The 17,347-nt window shown below is 58.5% G+C and overlaps 1 protein-coding gene across 6 annotated transcripts in view; it reads left to right on the top strand.

Annotated features, from left to right (window-relative positions):
- SLC37A2 (solute carrier family 37 member 2) overlaps positions 1 to 17,347 on the top strand; it is a 38,320-nt gene that overhangs the window by 15,064 nt on the left and 5,909 nt on the right. For 2 of the 6 annotated variants that reach the window (XM_060160697.1, XM_060160694.1), the window contains exons 2-18: positions 7,140 to 7,221; positions 7,674 to 7,767; positions 7,904 to 7,982; positions 9,593 to 9,728; positions 10,121 to 10,197; positions 11,077 to 11,243; positions 11,760 to 11,797; positions 12,108 to 12,260; positions 12,592 to 12,682; positions 14,170 to 14,232; positions 14,503 to 14,588; positions 15,063 to 15,111; positions 15,284 to 15,357; positions 15,609 to 15,687; positions 15,806 to 15,903; positions 16,147 to 16,211; positions 16,426 to 16,482. In XM_060160697.1, the coding sequence (XP_060016680.1) occupies positions 7,192 to 7,221; positions 7,674 to 7,767; positions 7,904 to 7,982; positions 9,593 to 9,728; positions 10,121 to 10,197; positions 11,077 to 11,243; positions 11,760 to 11,797; positions 12,108 to 12,260; positions 12,592 to 12,682; positions 14,170 to 14,232; positions 14,503 to 14,588; positions 15,063 to 15,111; positions 15,284 to 15,357; positions 15,609 to 15,687; positions 15,806 to 15,903; positions 16,147 to 16,211; positions 16,426 to 16,456 (1,410 nt within the window). In that variant the 5' untranslated portion in view covers positions 7,140 to 7,191 and the 3' untranslated portion in view covers positions 16,457 to 16,482. Of the gene's footprint in view, positions 1 to 181; positions 7,222 to 7,673; positions 7,768 to 7,903; positions 7,983 to 9,592; positions 9,729 to 10,120; positions 10,198 to 11,076; positions 11,244 to 11,759; positions 11,798 to 12,107; positions 12,261 to 12,591; positions 12,683 to 14,169; positions 14,233 to 14,502; positions 14,589 to 15,062; positions 15,112 to 15,283; positions 15,358 to 15,608; positions 15,688 to 15,805; positions 15,904 to 16,146; positions 16,212 to 16,425; positions 16,483 to 17,347 lie in introns of those variants that run through there. The other 4 variants (XR_009542562.1, XM_060160693.1, XM_060160698.1 and 1 more) reach the window with 3 other exon arrangements.

Here is a 17,347-nt window from a genome sequence, read left to right on the forward strand (position 1 = left end):
TTTCATCAACCTTATGGACATCTCATGTGACAGGACTTCACTACCTTAGTCAAAGGAAGATCAAAGTGAGGCTGAGAGGCGAAATGTTTTCTCAGTTAGTCTTTAGGGCACCCTCATGTGACAGGAGTTTACTATCCCATTTACAAGAAGCTCAAGCTGAGGCTGAGAGGTGAGACAGCTCGCCCAAGGTCACAGTAACAGACCCAGAAGTTAAGACGCAGCGTCTTTTGGTTTAACGTCCTTTTCCCTATTCTGCCATGGCCTCAGACCAGGGACCCAGATGCTGCAAAGTAGCTTTCTCTTGTCTTCCTTCTCTTCCTGGTAACTGCCCAGAGATGCCCGGTAAGAGCATCAGAAAGGGCTCCTTAAAAAGAGTGGTGTGTGGGCTTCCCTGGTGGTGCAGTGGTTGAGGGCCCGCCTGCCGATGCAGGGGACACGGGTTTGTGCCCCGGTCCGGGAAGATCCCACATGCCGCGGAGCGGCTGGGCCCGTGAGCCATGGCCGCTGAGCCTGCGTGTGTGGAGCGGCCCCAACAGTGAGATGCCCGCATACTGCAAAAAAAAGAAAAGAGTGGTGATGGCGAGAGGCAGCTCCGAGAAGGAAGGAGAGAGCCTGGTGGAGGATCTGGAGGGCTGAGCCCACCGTCCCTGTCCCCACCCCCTTCCCTTCCTCGGGCTCTTCAGGCTGACCCCCAAAGAGCATGTGAACCTGCGTGGCTCCCTCCCCCACCCGCACATGACTGCTGTCTTCTCCCCCAGCCACCTTCTGCTTCCTCTTCCTCTCCGCTGTTTCCTCTTTCCCTCCTTACACAGCAGACTGATGTGCACCTCCCTGGCTTTGGGTGGGGCGGTCGGCCTCAGGGGCCACGCACTGGTCTAGAAGGCAGCCAGGCTTTGGGGGTGGTCTGTATGGATGGCCAAGGCCTTACTTCTTCCCGTCAAGCTGTGCCACCTGAGTGCTGAGGTCAGAGCTGAGCGGTCCCGAAGCAACGCCAGAACTGGGGGCAGACACCAGGGTCGGAGTCCCTGCAACCCACAACGCCCCATCTGATTGTCCCCAAACTGGTGTGCGGGGTGGGCACGGGGTGGGCGGTAGCACTGCTCTCGTTTTGCCGTCTGGCTCGTGCCTCCTCCCCTGGGTCCTTCATGCTGTGGAGAAGGAGTAGGTGAGGGTGGGCCACGGGCTAAGCCTCCAGGGAATCCCGAGAGGAGAGTCCTCATCTTAGCTCCCTGGGGAGGAGGGCCCCGCCACCACCAACGCATTCCCGCCTGTGCTCTTTGCGTAGCTGCTCTTCAGAAGAGAGACCACCAACTACCCGCTGACCACTTCTTCCAAACCCTACCAGCTCTCACACTCCTCCAGAGTTTTTCCAGGTACCTAAACGAAACCACGTGCTGTAGCTAAAAGCCACATCTTTTCATTCTGTCTGAGCACCCAGGCTTCCCCTGCCTAGATTCCTTCTCAAGGCAAAGCAATCTAGCCTATATTTTCCTCTCTCCTAAAAAAGACCATTATCTTATCTACTCATTCCTTCTAGAAAGTCCCTGGCTCCTTGTGCTACTGGCCAATGGCTCCCTTCTCTGGGAAGGATCTTGGGACCGAGCCCTGTGTCAACCTGATGTCTCTGAGCAAATGCCCAGGTTCCATCTGGAGGAGGGGCATCAGGTGGAGGAGTCCTTAGGCTGGGTCTCAGCCCCGAGAGGGCTCTGTTCCTCTGTTCTCAGAGGCCCTCCCAGACCTGGCCTGTCCCCGTCCCATCTTGTCAGTGGAAGGCCTGGCTCAGGGCTCTGCCCTGTGCTGTCTGTTCCAGGCTGACCTTTCCCTACCAGGGTGTCCCAGTGGCGGTGGAGGGCTTGGCAGGGGGCGGGGTGACGGCATTGTCACCATCAGCCTGGTTCTTACTGTCGCCAGCCCTCTCTCCTTTTCAGATCTGCTGAGTCCCAGGACAGGCACGTCCAGGGACAGGCCACCAAGTGGTACTTTCCTCCGGGCAAGTGTCAAGGTCACCTGCAGCTACAGCCAGTCCAGTCTGCCCCCACCTGAGTAGCCCCAGACATCTACCAGCTGCCCCAGACTTGGCTTAAGGGCTGGGCTAAGGCAGGAAGTGGTAGGAATTGGTCAGTGAGGGAGTTTAATTCCCTGTCGGCCTGCCATGGGGATAGGAGCCATCAGCACCGTCAGCAATGTGGTTGCAAAGCAGGGAGCGGGGTGCAGGGACCGGGAGCTGACTGGGCAGACACTGGAGAGAAGGCACCTCTTCCCACTGTCTCCTGAGGTCAGCATTCTTCTGCTGGGCTACTTCTTGTTTTCTGTTGTGATGGTGGTGGTAGTAGGTCCTTTGGGGGTTCTGTTTGTCATCTGTTGCTGCTTTGGCAGTCGTCGTTCTTTGCCCCTAAGCTGAGAAGCGTTTCTAGTGCAGAGTCTTAATGAGGTCCATAAAGCTATTAGCGTGCTCATTTGGAAGAATAAATTGGACTGTCAGCTAATAGTTAAGAGATAGCTAGTCCACCTCTCTATCTGACTTGGTTACTCAGTAACCAGTGCCGTGTAGGGGAAGGTGAGACTCTCAAAGTGCCATCTCTCGCTAACACAGACTCAGAGGGTCATGGGGTGGGCACCCTGCCCGGAACAGTCTGTGGGCCTCGCCACGCACGTTCCTGGGTCTCTGGCCTGCTTGCCCAGCCTGGCCAACACCTGGGCTGCCATCCCTCCCCCTCTGGGGCAAGCCAGGCGAAGCCCGACTGTGTATTTTCCCCCCTGCTCCCTTTCTGGGGCTCTTGTTTCTGCAAGAAGGGCTTGTGAAAGCAGAAGTGAAACTTGCGGGTTCTACAGGCAGCAGGAGCACATCAGCTATCTTCCCTGTGAGCTACTGTGAGTTCGACAGCCTTTGTGTCAGCCCAGCCCTTCACCGGACCCATGTCCCCAGTCCCCTTTGAACTATGGCACCTTGGCCTTTTTCTCAGAAGAGCTGCCAGAGTGGAAAGGAAAGAGGACTTGACTAAGGGGAGGCCCCGGGTATGCTCTGCCCAGCTAGCTGTGCCCCTCTGGGCTCATGCCGCCATGGTGCTGCGGTCCAGGCAGGGAGTCCCAGAGGAGGCCAGTGCCCATCCTAGCATCGCACAGCAGGTTGAGGTCCTTCTGCCCCACCGCCTCCCTCCCTGTGACTCTCCTGCTATCTTGGGTGTCAGGTTTTCTACTGAGGGATGGGGTTAGAGCTGAGAGGTCAGGCCGAGCTTCTGGACAGGGCTGGAACCTGGCAGATCTGCATGACTGTGGATCTCTGCTAAGTCTCCCTGTCTACTCCCAAGGGAGAACATGGGTGGGCCCAGTGGACCAGCCTCTGCTCTCTCCCCGTGGCAGGCTCCCGCATGCGCACTGGTAGCTTCGGGGCATCTTCGTGTTCCTCTAGCCCACCTCTGTGTACTAGGCATGTGGGAGGCGTGGCCATGCTGGCCTCCAGATCCCTACCTTACAGGCAAATCCAGGGCCTGGAACCACCACCGCTCAGAGGATTTTGGTGCTAACCCACACCCTGCTCACCTCCCGTAACAGAGCAGCGCGGGCTGCCTCCGCCGCCTCCAGCTTTCCTTCCTCAAAATCTGAAATCGTAGTAGCTGTCATTTTTAAGTGTCCACTGGGTGTGAGGAACATGTAAGAGCTGTCCTGTGCATCGTCTCATCAACCTGTCAATAGCCCTCTGAGAAAGGTGATAAACACTACTTTGCAGACCGCTAACAGGTGTAAGGAATGAAATCAGGTTTCGCCTGATTCCTAAGTCCTTGCTCTTTTCTCTTACAGACACCAGCTCCCTGAGATGCACCACCGAGGGTCTCCCTAGAGGGTGGCTGGCAGTGTGGATGAGGCAGAGGGAACCAGCCCTACCTTCTGCGAGGAAGCTTGTCTGGAGCTTCCCAAACTAATCAGCAGGGCAGAGCTTAGCCTGGGAGGTGTCCGGAACCCTCCGACCTAGAAAATCCCACCCCTCTTCAGTGACTCCCCATCACCCCAAGAGACAGTCGAAACTCACCCTAGGCCCTCCATGACCTGTCCGCTCCCTCCTTCCCCACTCCTTCACCTTCCATGCTTGGCCCAGTCCCACCTTCCAGACCTCTGGCTACATAGCGTTCCCCAGTCAGGTATCATTGCTGTTCACGCCTCCGCACTTTGGCACACGTACTTCCCTCTCCCTGGCGCCGCTTCCCGCCCCAGCCCTGGTGGACCTGGCCACCTCCTGCTTGTTTGTGAAGATTCGGCTGAAGTCTCACCTCCTGAATCCTTTCCTGACACTGCTCCCATCCCAGCTGGTCTCGGCGTCCCTGCTTCCGTGTCATGCAGGGCTGCCCTCTTTTATGGCACTGTCGCACCAATTCTGTTTGTCTCCCTGCTGACCTGCGAGCCCCTGGAGGGCAGAGGTCTCTCTTACAGCTTCTCTGGGTCCCTAGCACAGTGCCTGGCACATGGCAGGATGTGGATGGGAAGGCAGTCCTGTTTCTGCCAGAGAGAATCGAGATGTCAGAAATGGGCCTGGGTGTGCCTGCCGTCCTGTCTGAGCATCTGCCGCGCAAGGTTGGGAGGGACAGGACTCCAGAAGGCAGATAAGGAGGCACACCGGGGACCACAGGCTGGAGAAAGCCAGGGCAGGTGACCTGCGGTGGGCAGGTGTTGGCACTTGGGGCTGAAGCAGTGTCGTGGTGGGAGGAGCGAGGGAGGAGCAAGGTGGCTGCCAGCGGGGCTGTGCCTTTCGACCCCTCATTGTGTCTGAGCATCTCCTGCGTGGGCTCGGCATGGCTGAGTTGTAGCCTGGGCCTCCCTGCCTGGCCTGTCAAGGAAGGACGGTCAGTGCTGGGGGCGCTCAGTGGGGCCCGGGGATCCTTCAGGCCCAGGGGAGATCTGATCTGTCACCAGGGTCAATGGCTGTATCCAGGTGGCAGCCGAGATAGACTCAGCTGATCCCGGGGGGTCGTAAAGGTGGCCCAACAGACACGTAGGGACTAGGGTGAGAGTTACACTGTGTTCCCTGGTCTTCGAGCTAGATGTGGTTGGCACTGTCCTCCGTGGGCATCTAATGAGGAAACCGGAGGCAAAAAAGGCTTAGGAACTTTCATTTGGTTACACAGTAAATTAGAGTCATCCCTCAAAGCTTTCAGCTTTTTTCCGGACTCAGCAGCTCCCCGGGCAGGACACTGGTGAGTGTTATCTGTAGGGCTGTGATTTTCTTCCATCTTGTGCACTTTGAAGAAGCCTCACTGGGCAGCCTCTCGAGTTCTCTCAGAGACACCCCCAACCCTGCCACCAGATTCTGGAAGTTCCTGAGGTAGGAGTCACATGAGCCATTTGCCAAGTGGAAAACATTGCTGCCACCAAGCTTGTGTATGTCACAGGGTCACTGTGACAGTCCCTTGGAGTAACCCCAGATTCCCTGGAGAACCCCTGGTGACTCCCCCGCAGCCATGCACCCTCGGCAATGGGGAGCCAGAGAGGCTGGGCGGTAGAGAGAGCATAAGATTCAAGCTAGAGAGAGCTTCGTTCTTAGTGGAACGGAGAGCCACGGAGAAACGTTAAGCCAGGTGACGGCGGGGGCACGTGTACCTTCAGTCTCTTCAGAAGATAAACTGTGAGGCAGTGGAGGGAACGAGGCAGAGAACGAGTCCAGGGGTGAAGGGCCTGAATGCAGCTTCTGCTGAAACACCCCTTCATCTCACATGCAGCAGCCTTCACGACATGCTTGGGAGGAAGTGATTTGGGGTTCGGAGGCAGATGCCTGGAGAGGGCAGACTGAGCCTCCAGCGTCCTGGTCCTTTGGTTCGTGGATCCCAGGGATAGAAAGGGTTTCAGGCCCCCTTCCCCTTCTTCCCCACCTTCTCCATGGGCTCTTTAAGAAACCAAGGCTCTGGTCTTTCTCCTGGGCTGGAGTCCACGCTGAGGTCTATTTTCCATGTACTTCCTGGCTCCCGGCTGCTGACTCGTCTCAGCTGATGCTGTGACTCAGGAGGACCTGGAAGCCCTTCCTCAGAGCCTCGGCAGAAGGGGAAGGGGGAGCACGCAGTGGAAACTTCAGTGGTGCCTGGCTGAACTGTTCTTTCCGCCCCAGACCAGCACATGGGATGAGAAGCACTGTGTGAGAGGCCCATGTGATGTGTGAGCCGCAGATGGAAAGGATGACCCCTCCGTCCAGTGGAACGGACTAGGGCAGAGGACCTGGGTTCTGTCACCAGCTTTCCCTCTGTTGCCACATTTCCAGCTAGGTTTGGGCTCCGCCCCTCCTGGGCTGCAGCAGGTGCTGTTTCTGCCGTGTTCTAGGCTTGAGAGCAGTGTCGACTTCACTTTATTTCATTTATTTATTTTTAAAATTAATTAATTTATTTTTGACTGCATTGGGTCTTCTTTGCCGCGCGTGGGCTTTCTCTAGTTGCGGCGAGCAGGGGCTGCTCTTTGTTGTAGCGTGCGAGCTTCTCATTGCGGTGGCTTCTCTTGTTGCGGAGCACGGGCTCTAGGCACGCAGGCTTCAGTAGTTGTGGCTCACGGGCTCTAGAGCGCAGGCTCAGTAGTCGTGGCGCACGGGCTCAGTTGCTCCACGGCATGTGAGATCTTCCCGGACCAGGGCTCGAACCCGTGTCCCCTGCGTTAGCAGGCGGATTCTTAACCACTACGCCACCAGGAAAGTCCTGACCTCACTTTAAAGACAGACCCTTCTCCCACATCAGCCTCCTGCCGGCTTCCAGCATGTCCAGTATTTTAAATACAATTCTATCTCCCTGCCCCCATCTCTCACACACACAGAGGCACCCTGATCTTAGTGAGGCCAGAGAGAAGCAGAGGTGATGGGCAGTGGTAAGAGCAGGAGGGGGTACTTTGGTGTCGTCTAGGGCGCTGATGCTGGGCTAGCTCTGTCGGGAGGCCTCGGTAGCAGGAGCAGGGACATGGGGCCCCCCGAGCACTCTGGCCTCTGGCGTCTGTTCCTACCCTCCCCTTGGCCTCTGCCCCGAGGAACTGGTGTCTGGAGGGGAGCCTGATGTAGAAGAGTTGGTGGTGCTGGGGCTCTGAGGCTGCTAGGATGGGCACAGGTGCATGCTTCCTGGACACAGTAGAGGTGGAGGTCCGAGCGCCCTGCCAGCCCAGCTGTTCACCTCTCCCTGCAGGTACCGCGGCTTCATCCTGCTGATCACTTTCCTCATCTACACCTGTTATCACATGTCCAGGAAGCCCATCAGTGTCGTCAAGGTGAGGCTGGCCTGGGCGTAAGGAGGAAAGCAGGAGATGCTGGGCCCCAGCAGAAATACACTTCCGTAGAATGGTCTGGAACTTGGCATATAACCATCCTTGTTCCCTTACCTTGGTCACTGAGCCCGCTCCTTCCCCCTGGCAGAGTCCCACTTTCAGCAGTTCTCTTTTCCCAGGAGAGTTTCCTGGGTTTATTCACCAAGACGGTGGTGTTGGGGGCTGCGGGTGGAGCCAGAGAGCAGACACCCTGGGCCCCGTGTCTACCCTGCGCGTAGGCCCCCGTTGCCCTTCACCGAGGCTCTGCTGTGGCCACCTGCCCCTGGGGCCAGTTTTTGCCGGAGGAGGGAGCGTGGGGTCCGGTCGAGGGGGCAGCGGGGCTGGTGTGTTGGAGGCTGCTTGCTCCTTTCGGGGCCACAGGTGCCCCCTGACCCGTGCACCCCTGGTTCCTCCAGAGCCGTCTGCACCACAACTGCTCAGAGATGATCCAGCCCATCGGCGACACCCACAGGCTCAACGACACCACGTGGTGCAACTGGGCCCCGTTTGGTAAGAGCGGGGCAAGCTGTTCTTCCCCACAGCCCACTGCCCCTACCCAGGAGAGGGTCAGCCGGGGCCAGAAAGGGCTTCCTGCAGGGGTGTCCAAGCAGCCAGCCAGCTTTCTGCCTTTCCCATCGGCTTTCAGACCAGAGCAACTACAAGGAACTCCTGGGGGCAGTGGACAACGCCTTCCTCGTGGCCTATGCCATCGGCATGTTTATCAGGTAAGAGAGAGGCGGAGCCTGTGACTGCCCGCAGCAGAACCGTTCAGAGCTGCCTCTCCCCTTGGCCGACCTGGGGGCAGCAGGGTCAAAGGGAAAAAGCTGGGGCCCCCCCCAGGCGGAAATGAGACGACAAGACTTGCACACGTCCTGTCAGCCCGTAGCCAGCATGCTCCCACGGTTACCGAGCCTGCTCCTTCCCCTGGCCAGCTCCCACTTTTAGTAGCTCTTTTCCCTGGAAAGGCTTTCCTGGATGTCCTTTTGAGTTTATTCACTCTGATGGCAGTGTCAGTGGTGTGGCTGGAAAATGGTTTGTCCTTCAAGGATAGCCCTGGATGCTAGGAAGACCCCAGCACGGCTTTTACGTAGCAAGCATGATGTTTGTTCCCAGGAATCAAAGATGACTGAGGCAGGGTACCACCTCCAGAGAGCTCACGGTCTAGTGGAGTGACCGATAACAGCAGCTAGTTATAGAGCAGTGGTGGGAGTGGTGGCTCCCAGACAGGTGCTTCACACGGGGCGCCCTGGGGGCTCCGAGGGGTCACTTAGTGTGAGCTGGGATTAGAGAAGAGGGGTTGGGGAAGGCTTCTTGGAGGAGATGACACTTGAACTAATGAAGAAGAATTGGGCTTGGCAATGCAGAAATGGCTAGGTGGAGGGAATGGCATGGGCAGAGTAAGGCGAGTGTGAAACAGCATGATCTGGGGGGACAAGTAACAGGTTTACCAGAGTGTAAAATGCAGGAGATGGGACTGAAGAATGAGGTCATTGTGTACCAGGCCGTGGGCACAGGAGAACCTCTGAAGGGTGGCATGTTCAGATTAACACGTCAGACAGATCGCTGTGAGGGTGACGGAAGGTAGATTTGAGGGAGAGTAGGACTGAGTACCACGTCACACTAAGGAACAGATCTGATAATAGCTCAGCTGAGCTTTGAGCAACGCCTGAGAACAATAGTAATAGAGATGAAAGAGTAACGCCGCACTGGAGAGATGTAAGTAAAAGGTACAGGTCTTGTAGGTTGCTTGTGCAGGGTGGGGCGGAGAGGCAGGAAACTGAGGTAGCCCCGTGGTTTCTGGCTTGAGTGGCCAAACGTGGTGGCGACATCCACTCAGATGAGGGGCACAGGACACGGGGCAGGGTGGGGGGCAGAGGCAGAGGAGTTCTGATGTTGGAGCATCCCAGTCAAGATGTCTGGAAGGCATCTGGATATGATCGTGACGCTCTGGGGGAGAGTTCAGGGCTGTAGATATGCAGCTGGGCTGTGTAACGTATATGTAGCTGGTAGTTAAAACCATAAAAGTGATGCAAGAGAAAATGCATGAGGAGCGCTGGTCAGCCAAGGGGGGAGGCAGGTGGGCCACGGTGACCTCACAGAGGCCACGGAGAGCGCACTTCAAGGCGCTTGGTCAGCAGCGTCAAATAAAGCAGAGGAGCCCAGCGAGTGGAGGACCGAGGGTGTCCCTGGCGTGTGGCAACACAGAGGTCACTGGTGGTCACCTTAGCAGAGTCGTTTCAGTGGCTTTGGGGTGGGGGGGCGGAGAGATAGGAGGTAGAGAGACAAAGGGCGCAGGTAGCAGAGACTACCATGGATCCAACCCTCTCTTCTGCAGTGGCATTTTTGGGGAGCGGCTCCCCCTCCGTTACTACCTTACAGCCGGAATGCTGCTCAGCGGCCTTTTCACCTCGCTCTTTGGCCTGGGGTATTTCTGGAACATCCACGCGCTCTGGTACTTTGTTCTTATCCAGGTACGAGCCTTGGCCTTGCACTCAGGCCTCTGTTCCCGGCACAGAAAGATAGTAGAGGCTGCAGGTCCTTCCCAGCCGCCCCAGGTCCCGGCGCATCCAGCCCTGTGCTCCTTTATCACGATGCGGGGTCCCATTGCCCATTGCCTGTGGTCACCCTCGTGGGCTCAGTGAGTTTGCGCTGAGCGCTACCCTGAGGTCCGTGGAGGTGCCTGCGAGGCCTGGTCTCTGCCGTGGGGATCTGGGGCCACAGGAGAAATCAGCTGGTGGGTTACGGGGTGCGTGCACGCAGGTGAAGGAAGGGGGTGCATAGTGTGCGCTGCGGAGGGGCCCCCGTCCCAGAGGCTGCACCGCTCAGCCCAGTCCTGTCCCGCCTCTCTCCTCCCTCCCTGCAGATCTGCAACGGACTCGTCCAGACCACGGGCTGGCCCTCCGTGGTGACCTGTGTGGGCAACTGGTTCGGGAAGGGGAAGTGAGTGTGATGGGACAGGAGGGTGGGCGGTGCCTGGGGGGCCGGGCTGGTGGGTCCCTCGTGGCCCCTGATGTGATTTCAGGGTCAAAGATTAGAAACTTGCCTCCATCTTGCTGACTTTCACAGGCCGAGATACACATGTTTTAGTGACTAAAAGCAGTACTGATTTTCTCATTGCTAAGGTTTTGATCCTTAAAACCTGCAACCTCAGTTATGCTTTTTTCCTCTTAATAGATGAATTTCCATTTTGCGTGAAGACAAAAATGAAGCCTATAAAACTGTGTTTGTATACACACACACACATATATATGTGTTTGTATATATTTTTATATATATATATATATTTTTTTTTTTTCTTTTTCCTTGAACTGGCTTTTGTGCAAAAGTTTCTTTAGGGCAGGGTTTCTCAACCCTGGCACTATTGACATATGGGGCTGGATAATTCCTTGTTGTGGGACCGTCCTACACAGTGTAGGGTGTTCAGCAGCCTCTACCCCTAGATGCCACTAGCGCACCCACAGCTGGGACGTCGCAACTCTCCAGACGGTGCCCGTGTCCCCTGGGGGCAGAGTCACCCCTGGTTGAGGACTTCAGAGTCACGGCCTTAGGGCAAGAGAAGAAAGGGCTGGGGCTCTGGGCCCTGGGGCAGCAAGGAGCCAGAGAGCGCTTGCTCAGGGAGCGGCTGGGGAGCGGGACCCCCGGCCTTGCTGTCACTCCCTTGACACCAGCAAACCCTCCCGCTCCTCCCTGAGGGGGGTCTTCAGCTCAGAGGCTGCAGGCAGCCAGCTTTTTGCACTTGGTCGGCGGTCGCCAGGAGCCCTGTGCTTCTCTTCTCACTTTTCCCGTTCTTCTCTCCCTCCCTCCCTCCCTCCCCTCCAGGCGGGGGCTCATCATGGGCATCTGGAATTCCCACACATCCGTGGGCAACATCCTGGGCTCCCTGATCGCCGGCGTCTGGGTGGATGAGCAGTGGGGCCTGTCCTTTGTGGTGCCCGGCATCATCACCGCCGTCATGGGCCTCATCACCTTCTTCTTCTTAATTGAATGTGAGTGGAGCCCTCCCTCCTCACAGGGCCGGAGCCGAGCCTCCCGGTCAGGCCCTGGGAGAAGGCAGTGGGTAGCGTGGGATCGTGGGGTCAGAGCCACAGATGTGTGACTTGGGACAGACAGCCTCTCTGAGCCTCAGTTTTCTCATGTGTGACAGAAGTATAACAACGCCTGCTTCCCTGGGCTGTTGAGCGTTTCCGTGAGACGTGAGACTGAGGAGGGAAAGGTTGGGGGGACCTCTCCACCTTTGCTGCCTCTTCCCAGCTCCCTGACAGACGGGCCAGGGAGTCAGGGCCATGGTCACTTGTAGCAAGAGAACGAAAGTCCACGAGGCAGTAGTGACACAACTTATTGTTAGGAGACCCAGACCTCGAAGGTGGTCTCTGGAGCCCCGGTTCCATGCTCCCTTGTGCTGGAAAGTCAACTCACCCCCTTTGAGGAGGGGTGGGGACCACACGCCATGCAAGGTGAGGGCCTGGCCTGCTGGGAAGCTTCTTAGAAGATTTTTCTTTCAGACCCAGAGGACGTGGACTGCTCACCCCCTCAGCACCATGTGAGTGTGGCCCCCAGTCCTATCCCTGCCCTCCACTCCACCCGGGGGCTGGTCCCAGGGAGGCCTGGGGAGTTGGAGGAGGGGCCCGTGTGCCCACAGTTACTTCACAGGCCCTTGGGTGAGGGCCAAAGTCACGCCCTCGGGGGGCTCCCCGACAGCCTGACGGGCCTGGCAGGATGTTAGTCCAGTCCAGGAAGGGGACACATACCTCTTCCAGCGTGGGAGCCCCTACCTCTCACATGGGCTGTCCCTCCAACTGGTGGGAGGTGGTACGTGGACGCGCCCACAGCAAGGGCTCTTCTCTGCTCAGGGTGAGCTGGAAGAGAACGGGGACAACGCTGAGGACCCTGGCAATGGACCCCACTCTAACAGAGGGAACGGCCGGGAGTCTGCTGTCACCTTGTCCAAGGAGCCAAGTGCTCAGCCCGCTGCCATCAGCTTTTTTGGGGCGCTCTGGATCCCGGTGAGTCTTTTGTGGACTGGAAGGAGGAGAGAGGCTCTCTAGATTTTTTTGCTGGGTCTCAGGAGATGGGGATGCTCAGGGTGACCTGTGGTTTCCAGAATTTCTTTACATGCAGTGCCTAGGGAGGGCGGCCCACTTGGGGAGGGGAACACGGGAGACTCGTCCTGACACAGCATATCCAGGCCACAGGTACACTGCTGTTACTGAGGCTGGAGAGGTCCTCGAGGCCGCTTTGTGCAGTGGGCGGTGGAAAGTGCTGGGTTGGGGCTCCGCTGACGGACCAAGGGCGTCTTGCCCCTGTTTCCATCGCGCCCTCTGTTACGCTTCCCAGGGTGTGGTCGAGTTCTCCTTGTGTCTGCTGTTTGCCAAGCTGGTCAGTTACACCTTCCTCTACTGGCTGCCCCTCTACATCTTCAATGTGGGTGAGTACCTGGGGAAGAAGAGGTGAGGAACGGAGGGGTCTCTGAGGAGGAAACCTGTCACGTGACGCGTACGACTCCAGGAATGGGCAGGATTTCTGCTGAACCTCTCCTAGGGCAGGAGGGAAAGTTTTTTTCTTTAATGGGGAGCTAAACCTTGCAGATGCACCCCCGCCCCCCACCCAGTCCCTGATTCCAGCCACTCTTCCTCCCTTGGCGCTGAGTCGGGGTTAGGAACTCAGAGCTCTGTTCTGCAATCCTCCCTAACTGCTCCAGCCTCAGGCATAGGAGAAGCCCCCCTCCAGGCTGCTTGGCTCATAGGTGGGCGGGACTGGAGGGTGCTGGAAACGGTCTGCCTTTTGAGCGCCTCCAGGAGCCCCTTAAGCCTCCCCCAGCCCAAGGAAGAGGGCCTGAGGAGCTACCCCCACTGCCTGTAGCCTGGCAGTAAATGCTGTTCTCTTCCAAGGAGGGCTGCCGGGAGCCTCGGGGGATTGATGCCCTGTGCGTGGGTCTGCTGGGCTGCCCACCTTGTGGCCCTCCTCTCCCCTGCCTCTGCCCCTGCCCGAGGATGGACAGATGAGGAGAGGTCACTCTTGCGGTTGAAAAGGATGTTTATGTTCCCCTGTCCTGGATCTCTGGTTTTCCACACGTGGAGCTACTCTGTCAGGGAGCAGTTCTGCCCCCAGAGCCTCAGAGCCTCAGAGCCCCACCAGGGCCAAGGACCACTCAGCCAGGGCTGCCGGGCTCCCTCCAGGCCCCGTGGGAGGGACGAGGCTGCTCTCCACACAGCATCCTCGCACCGAACAGGATGCGGTGGGGATGAGTCAGGGCCAGGTCTCAAGCTGTAACTCACCCCCCCAGCCCCCCCGCCGGCTCCATCTGAGGGGCCTCTCTCGACGACGGGGGTAGAGCATCGGGGCAACCCTGCGGTCGCTGACTCTGTTCTGTGGCCTTGATGCTGGCTACAGAGTGTGAGTCAACCTTGAGGGCTGGGCTATGAGTCAAGCTTCTGGGCGTCCCTTTTTCTAATTCTAGGGCGAGGTCTGGGACCTGAGGTCCCCATTTTCCCACAAGCCTCCTTCCTGGCTCTGTTTATAAGCAGGGACCTCAAATGGAGGTGACAAGCTTCTATGGGGACCAGCCGCTCGGTCAGGGGGAGGGAGGAATGGGGCTGGACAGGCTGAGGCTCAGTGAGAGCAGTTGTACCCCCAGTGGGACAGGGTCCTCAGGGGCCAGATCCCAGTGCTTTCATAGAAGGGCTTTTCCGGGAGGTCAAGGCCATCCGACAGGACTGGGGGCCGGAAAGGGCATCTGGTCCCAAACTGCTGCAGACTCGCTTGTGACCTTGGCCAGTCACTTCTCCATGGGCCCCACTCCTTCCTCTGAAGGTGATACTGGACCAGGTGTCTGCAGGGACGCTCCCAGAGGTGGCCCTCCAGGATGTCTGCCTGGAGCCCCCAGGTCTGAACACATGCTTTTGTTTTCCACAGTTCACTTTACTGCCAAGGAGTCTGGGGACCTGTCCACGCTCTTCGATGTTGGTGGCATCGCAGGTGAGGCCATGCCCTGCTCTGCCTCTAGGCTGCATCCCCCTCTTCTCTTGTCAGGGTGCAGAAAAATGGGACGGGTCCAGTGGGATGTGACCTAGGCAGGTGGCATCCTGCCCAGGTGGTCTTCCCGTGAGCAGTGGGTGCGGGGAAGGCTACGGAGGGAGACACTCAGCTGGCTCTGGGTGCCCGGCCCCGGTTCGTGCTGGGCTGAGTGATGGGGCAGTGCTCGGGGTCCCACATGCCTGGGGCGGCAGTGTGCACGTTGTGTTCCAGGCGGCATCCTGGCGGGGCTCATCTCTGACTACACCAACGGCAGGGCCACCACCTGTTGCGTCATGCTGATCTTGGCTGCCCCCACGGTGCGTAGAACCTCAAGGGCAAAGTGTGTGTGTGTCGTGGGCCGCTGAACCCTGTGCATGCCTGGGCATCACGCACACACCCGTCTCTTTGCGTGGGTACATCCCTGTGCGCGGCCAGGGGAGGAGAAGCCAGGGTCAGCACAGGACAGAGATCCAGACAGGATTTTGGAAAGGGATTCGTGGTTATGTGGCCTTGGCGAGAAGGGGCAGGCCAGCTGCTGAGCTTCTTGACCAAGGAAAGAATAAGTGATTGAGGTTCGATATGAGAGGAGACTTTGGGGGCAAAGGGAAATGATAGATTACCACGTATTAGACCCTGCATCCCTGGGACCGGAAGACCGAGAGGCCTGGGTATGAGAAGGCAAAGGAGAAAGGGGACCCCTGGGGTTCCCAGACTTCCGGGCTCCAGTCTAACAGAGGCAGCCCGTGGGGAAGCCAGGCTGTGATCCTGTCTTCCCCCTTCTCCTCTCTCAGATGTTCCTGTACAACTACGTTGGCCAGAGTGGGATCAGCATCTCCATAGGTGAGGAGCTGGCGCTGCCGTGGAGACACCGCGAGGCTGGCTTGGGGACGTGGGTGGGAGGCTCGGGGAAGTGGAGGTTCTCAGCCTGACGCCTGGGGGACTCACCCGCTTTGGGGCTGGGGGTGGCGGTGGCCTCTCCTCTCTAACTGGGCCGTCTCCATCACCATGTCAGTAATGCTGCTCACCTGTGGAGCCCTGGTCAACGGCCCTTATGCCCTCATCACCACTGCCGTCTCGGCTGACCTGGTAAGCGGAGCCACCTCGGGGATTGGCCAGGGCCTCTGTCTCCAGGCCCATCTTCACGTCTCTCCCCCTCCCCCCGCCCGCAGAGACGAGATCCTCAAAGTCCTTCAGAATCCGCCATCGGCCCCCCTTTCTTCCCAGCTCCAAGCCCCCCTCGCTGCCTTTCCCTGAGCCAGTGCCTCTCCTGGTCCCGGTCCTGGTCCTGCTCGGCGCCGCCTCTTGGTTCAGGCCTCCCCACTCTGCTCTCTCCCCAGGGGACTCACAAGAGCCTGAAGGGCAACGCAAAGGCGCTCTCCACCGTCACGGCCATCATCGACGGCACTGGATCCATAGGTCTGTGACTCCCGCCCCAAGCCTGGTCTCGGGCGCACTCTTGGGATGCTGCCCTCTTGCGGGCAGGGAGGGCCAGGGTCCCTGGTGCAGGGCCCTTCTCATGCTGTGCTCCACACAGGTGCGGCTCTGGGGCCTCTGCTGGCCGGGCTCATATCCCCCACAGGCTGGAACAACGTCTTCTACATGCTCATCACTGCCGACATCCTGGCTTGCTTGGTAAGAGCTTTGGGGTGCACAGATGGGTATGGGGAGGGGCCCTGTCCTGCGGGGCTGGGACCCTGGAAAGTTCCGAAGTGTCCAAAGTGGTCCAAAGTGTTGGCCATCCAGGGCTTTGCTCGGAACCACTCTGCGTCCCGTGGGTGAACCCCTGCGGAGTGACGCTGTGAGCCAGCCGAGCGGTCACCTAGCGCTGGGGACCAGCCACGTGCTGCACGCTGAGGTCACCCTCCCTCCCCTCAGCTCCTCTGCCGGTTGGTGTACAAAGAGATCCTGGGCTGGCGGTCATCCCTGAGTAGAGACAGAGGGTAAGTCCTGCGGAGGGAGGGCCGGAGCCCCGCCTGCCCGGCCTCACTTCTCGCAGGAGTCAAATCCGGCGCTCAGCTGCTCTGCACCAGTCTGAGCCTCGCTCCAGCCCAGACCTCAGGAACTCGGAGCCGGGAGCTGAACGTGCTCCGGGAACCCCTGCCTGGCCCCCAGCCCCACTAACCTGTCCTCTGTTATCCCCATGTGTCTCCATAGCTCTAGTGTGGCCCTAACCCACGCGCGGTAGTATTTTCCTCAAGTCCCGTGACTTTTGTGAGTATTTTCTTCAAGTCTGTAACTCCTGTGCCCTTAGCGTGCATGCAAAGCCTCTCTCCTCCAGTGCGATTTTTCTGACTTTCGCTTTTTCCTTGGGGGCCAGTTCCAAAGACTCTGAGTCGGAGTGTGGTGCTTGGGAAGTGTTTCCTAAGGGGCCGGAGCTGCTGCGAAGGTTGGCAGCCTCTCCTCCTTAGGGAGAGCGATAGGGCTTTGGACGTAGACCCCAGGACAGAGGGGGCAGCATCCAGGGAAATCGTTTTCCCTCTGAACTTGGACTCTGAAGTTCAGAAACCAAGGGCACCTGGCCCCTCTGCCTGGGGTGTGCAGACAAAGGCAGCTACCAAGCAAAGCCTCTGGAGCAAAACCCAAAGCCGGCCTGCTGTGCTCTCTGCCTGTCGCCCAGCGGTGGCGGGCGTGGAGGCCGCGCAGATAGGCCCGCGGCTGAGGCAGGGCGCTAGAGTCTGGGCTGCGCGGCTGGCGCTGGGATGGCAATGTTCTCTCGTGGCCTTTCTGGCTCTCCTTAGGAAGCTCTTGCTAATGAGAAGCTGCCGGAGCGATGGACCTGGTCTGGATGGTAAATGTGAGGAAGAGCCCACGGGGATCATGGTAACCAGCACTGTATCCGGGGAAGAGCTTCCCTTTGAGGAAGGCATCGTCCTGGTTCAGGGGGAGAAGAATGCAGGGCAGGAGGCATTAACAGAGTCTGTGCCCTGCCCTGCCCTGGAGGGGGAGCAGTGGATGGCACCTCACGTGACCAGTGCCCCCTCCACCTGCTGTCCCCCGGCCAGGCCCGGGGGGACGTTGGGAGGAGAGGAAGTGATGCAGAAAGGGAAAAGAATTAGTGCGTAGTAAGCGTCTGCTC

This window comes from Lagenorhynchus albirostris, chromosome 9 (genome assembly GCF_949774975.1).
Source record: "Lagenorhynchus albirostris chromosome 9, mLagAlb1.1, whole genome shotgun sequence".
Classification (NCBI taxonomy): Eukaryota; Metazoa; Chordata; class Mammalia; order Artiodactyla; family Delphinidae; genus Lagenorhynchus; species Lagenorhynchus albirostris.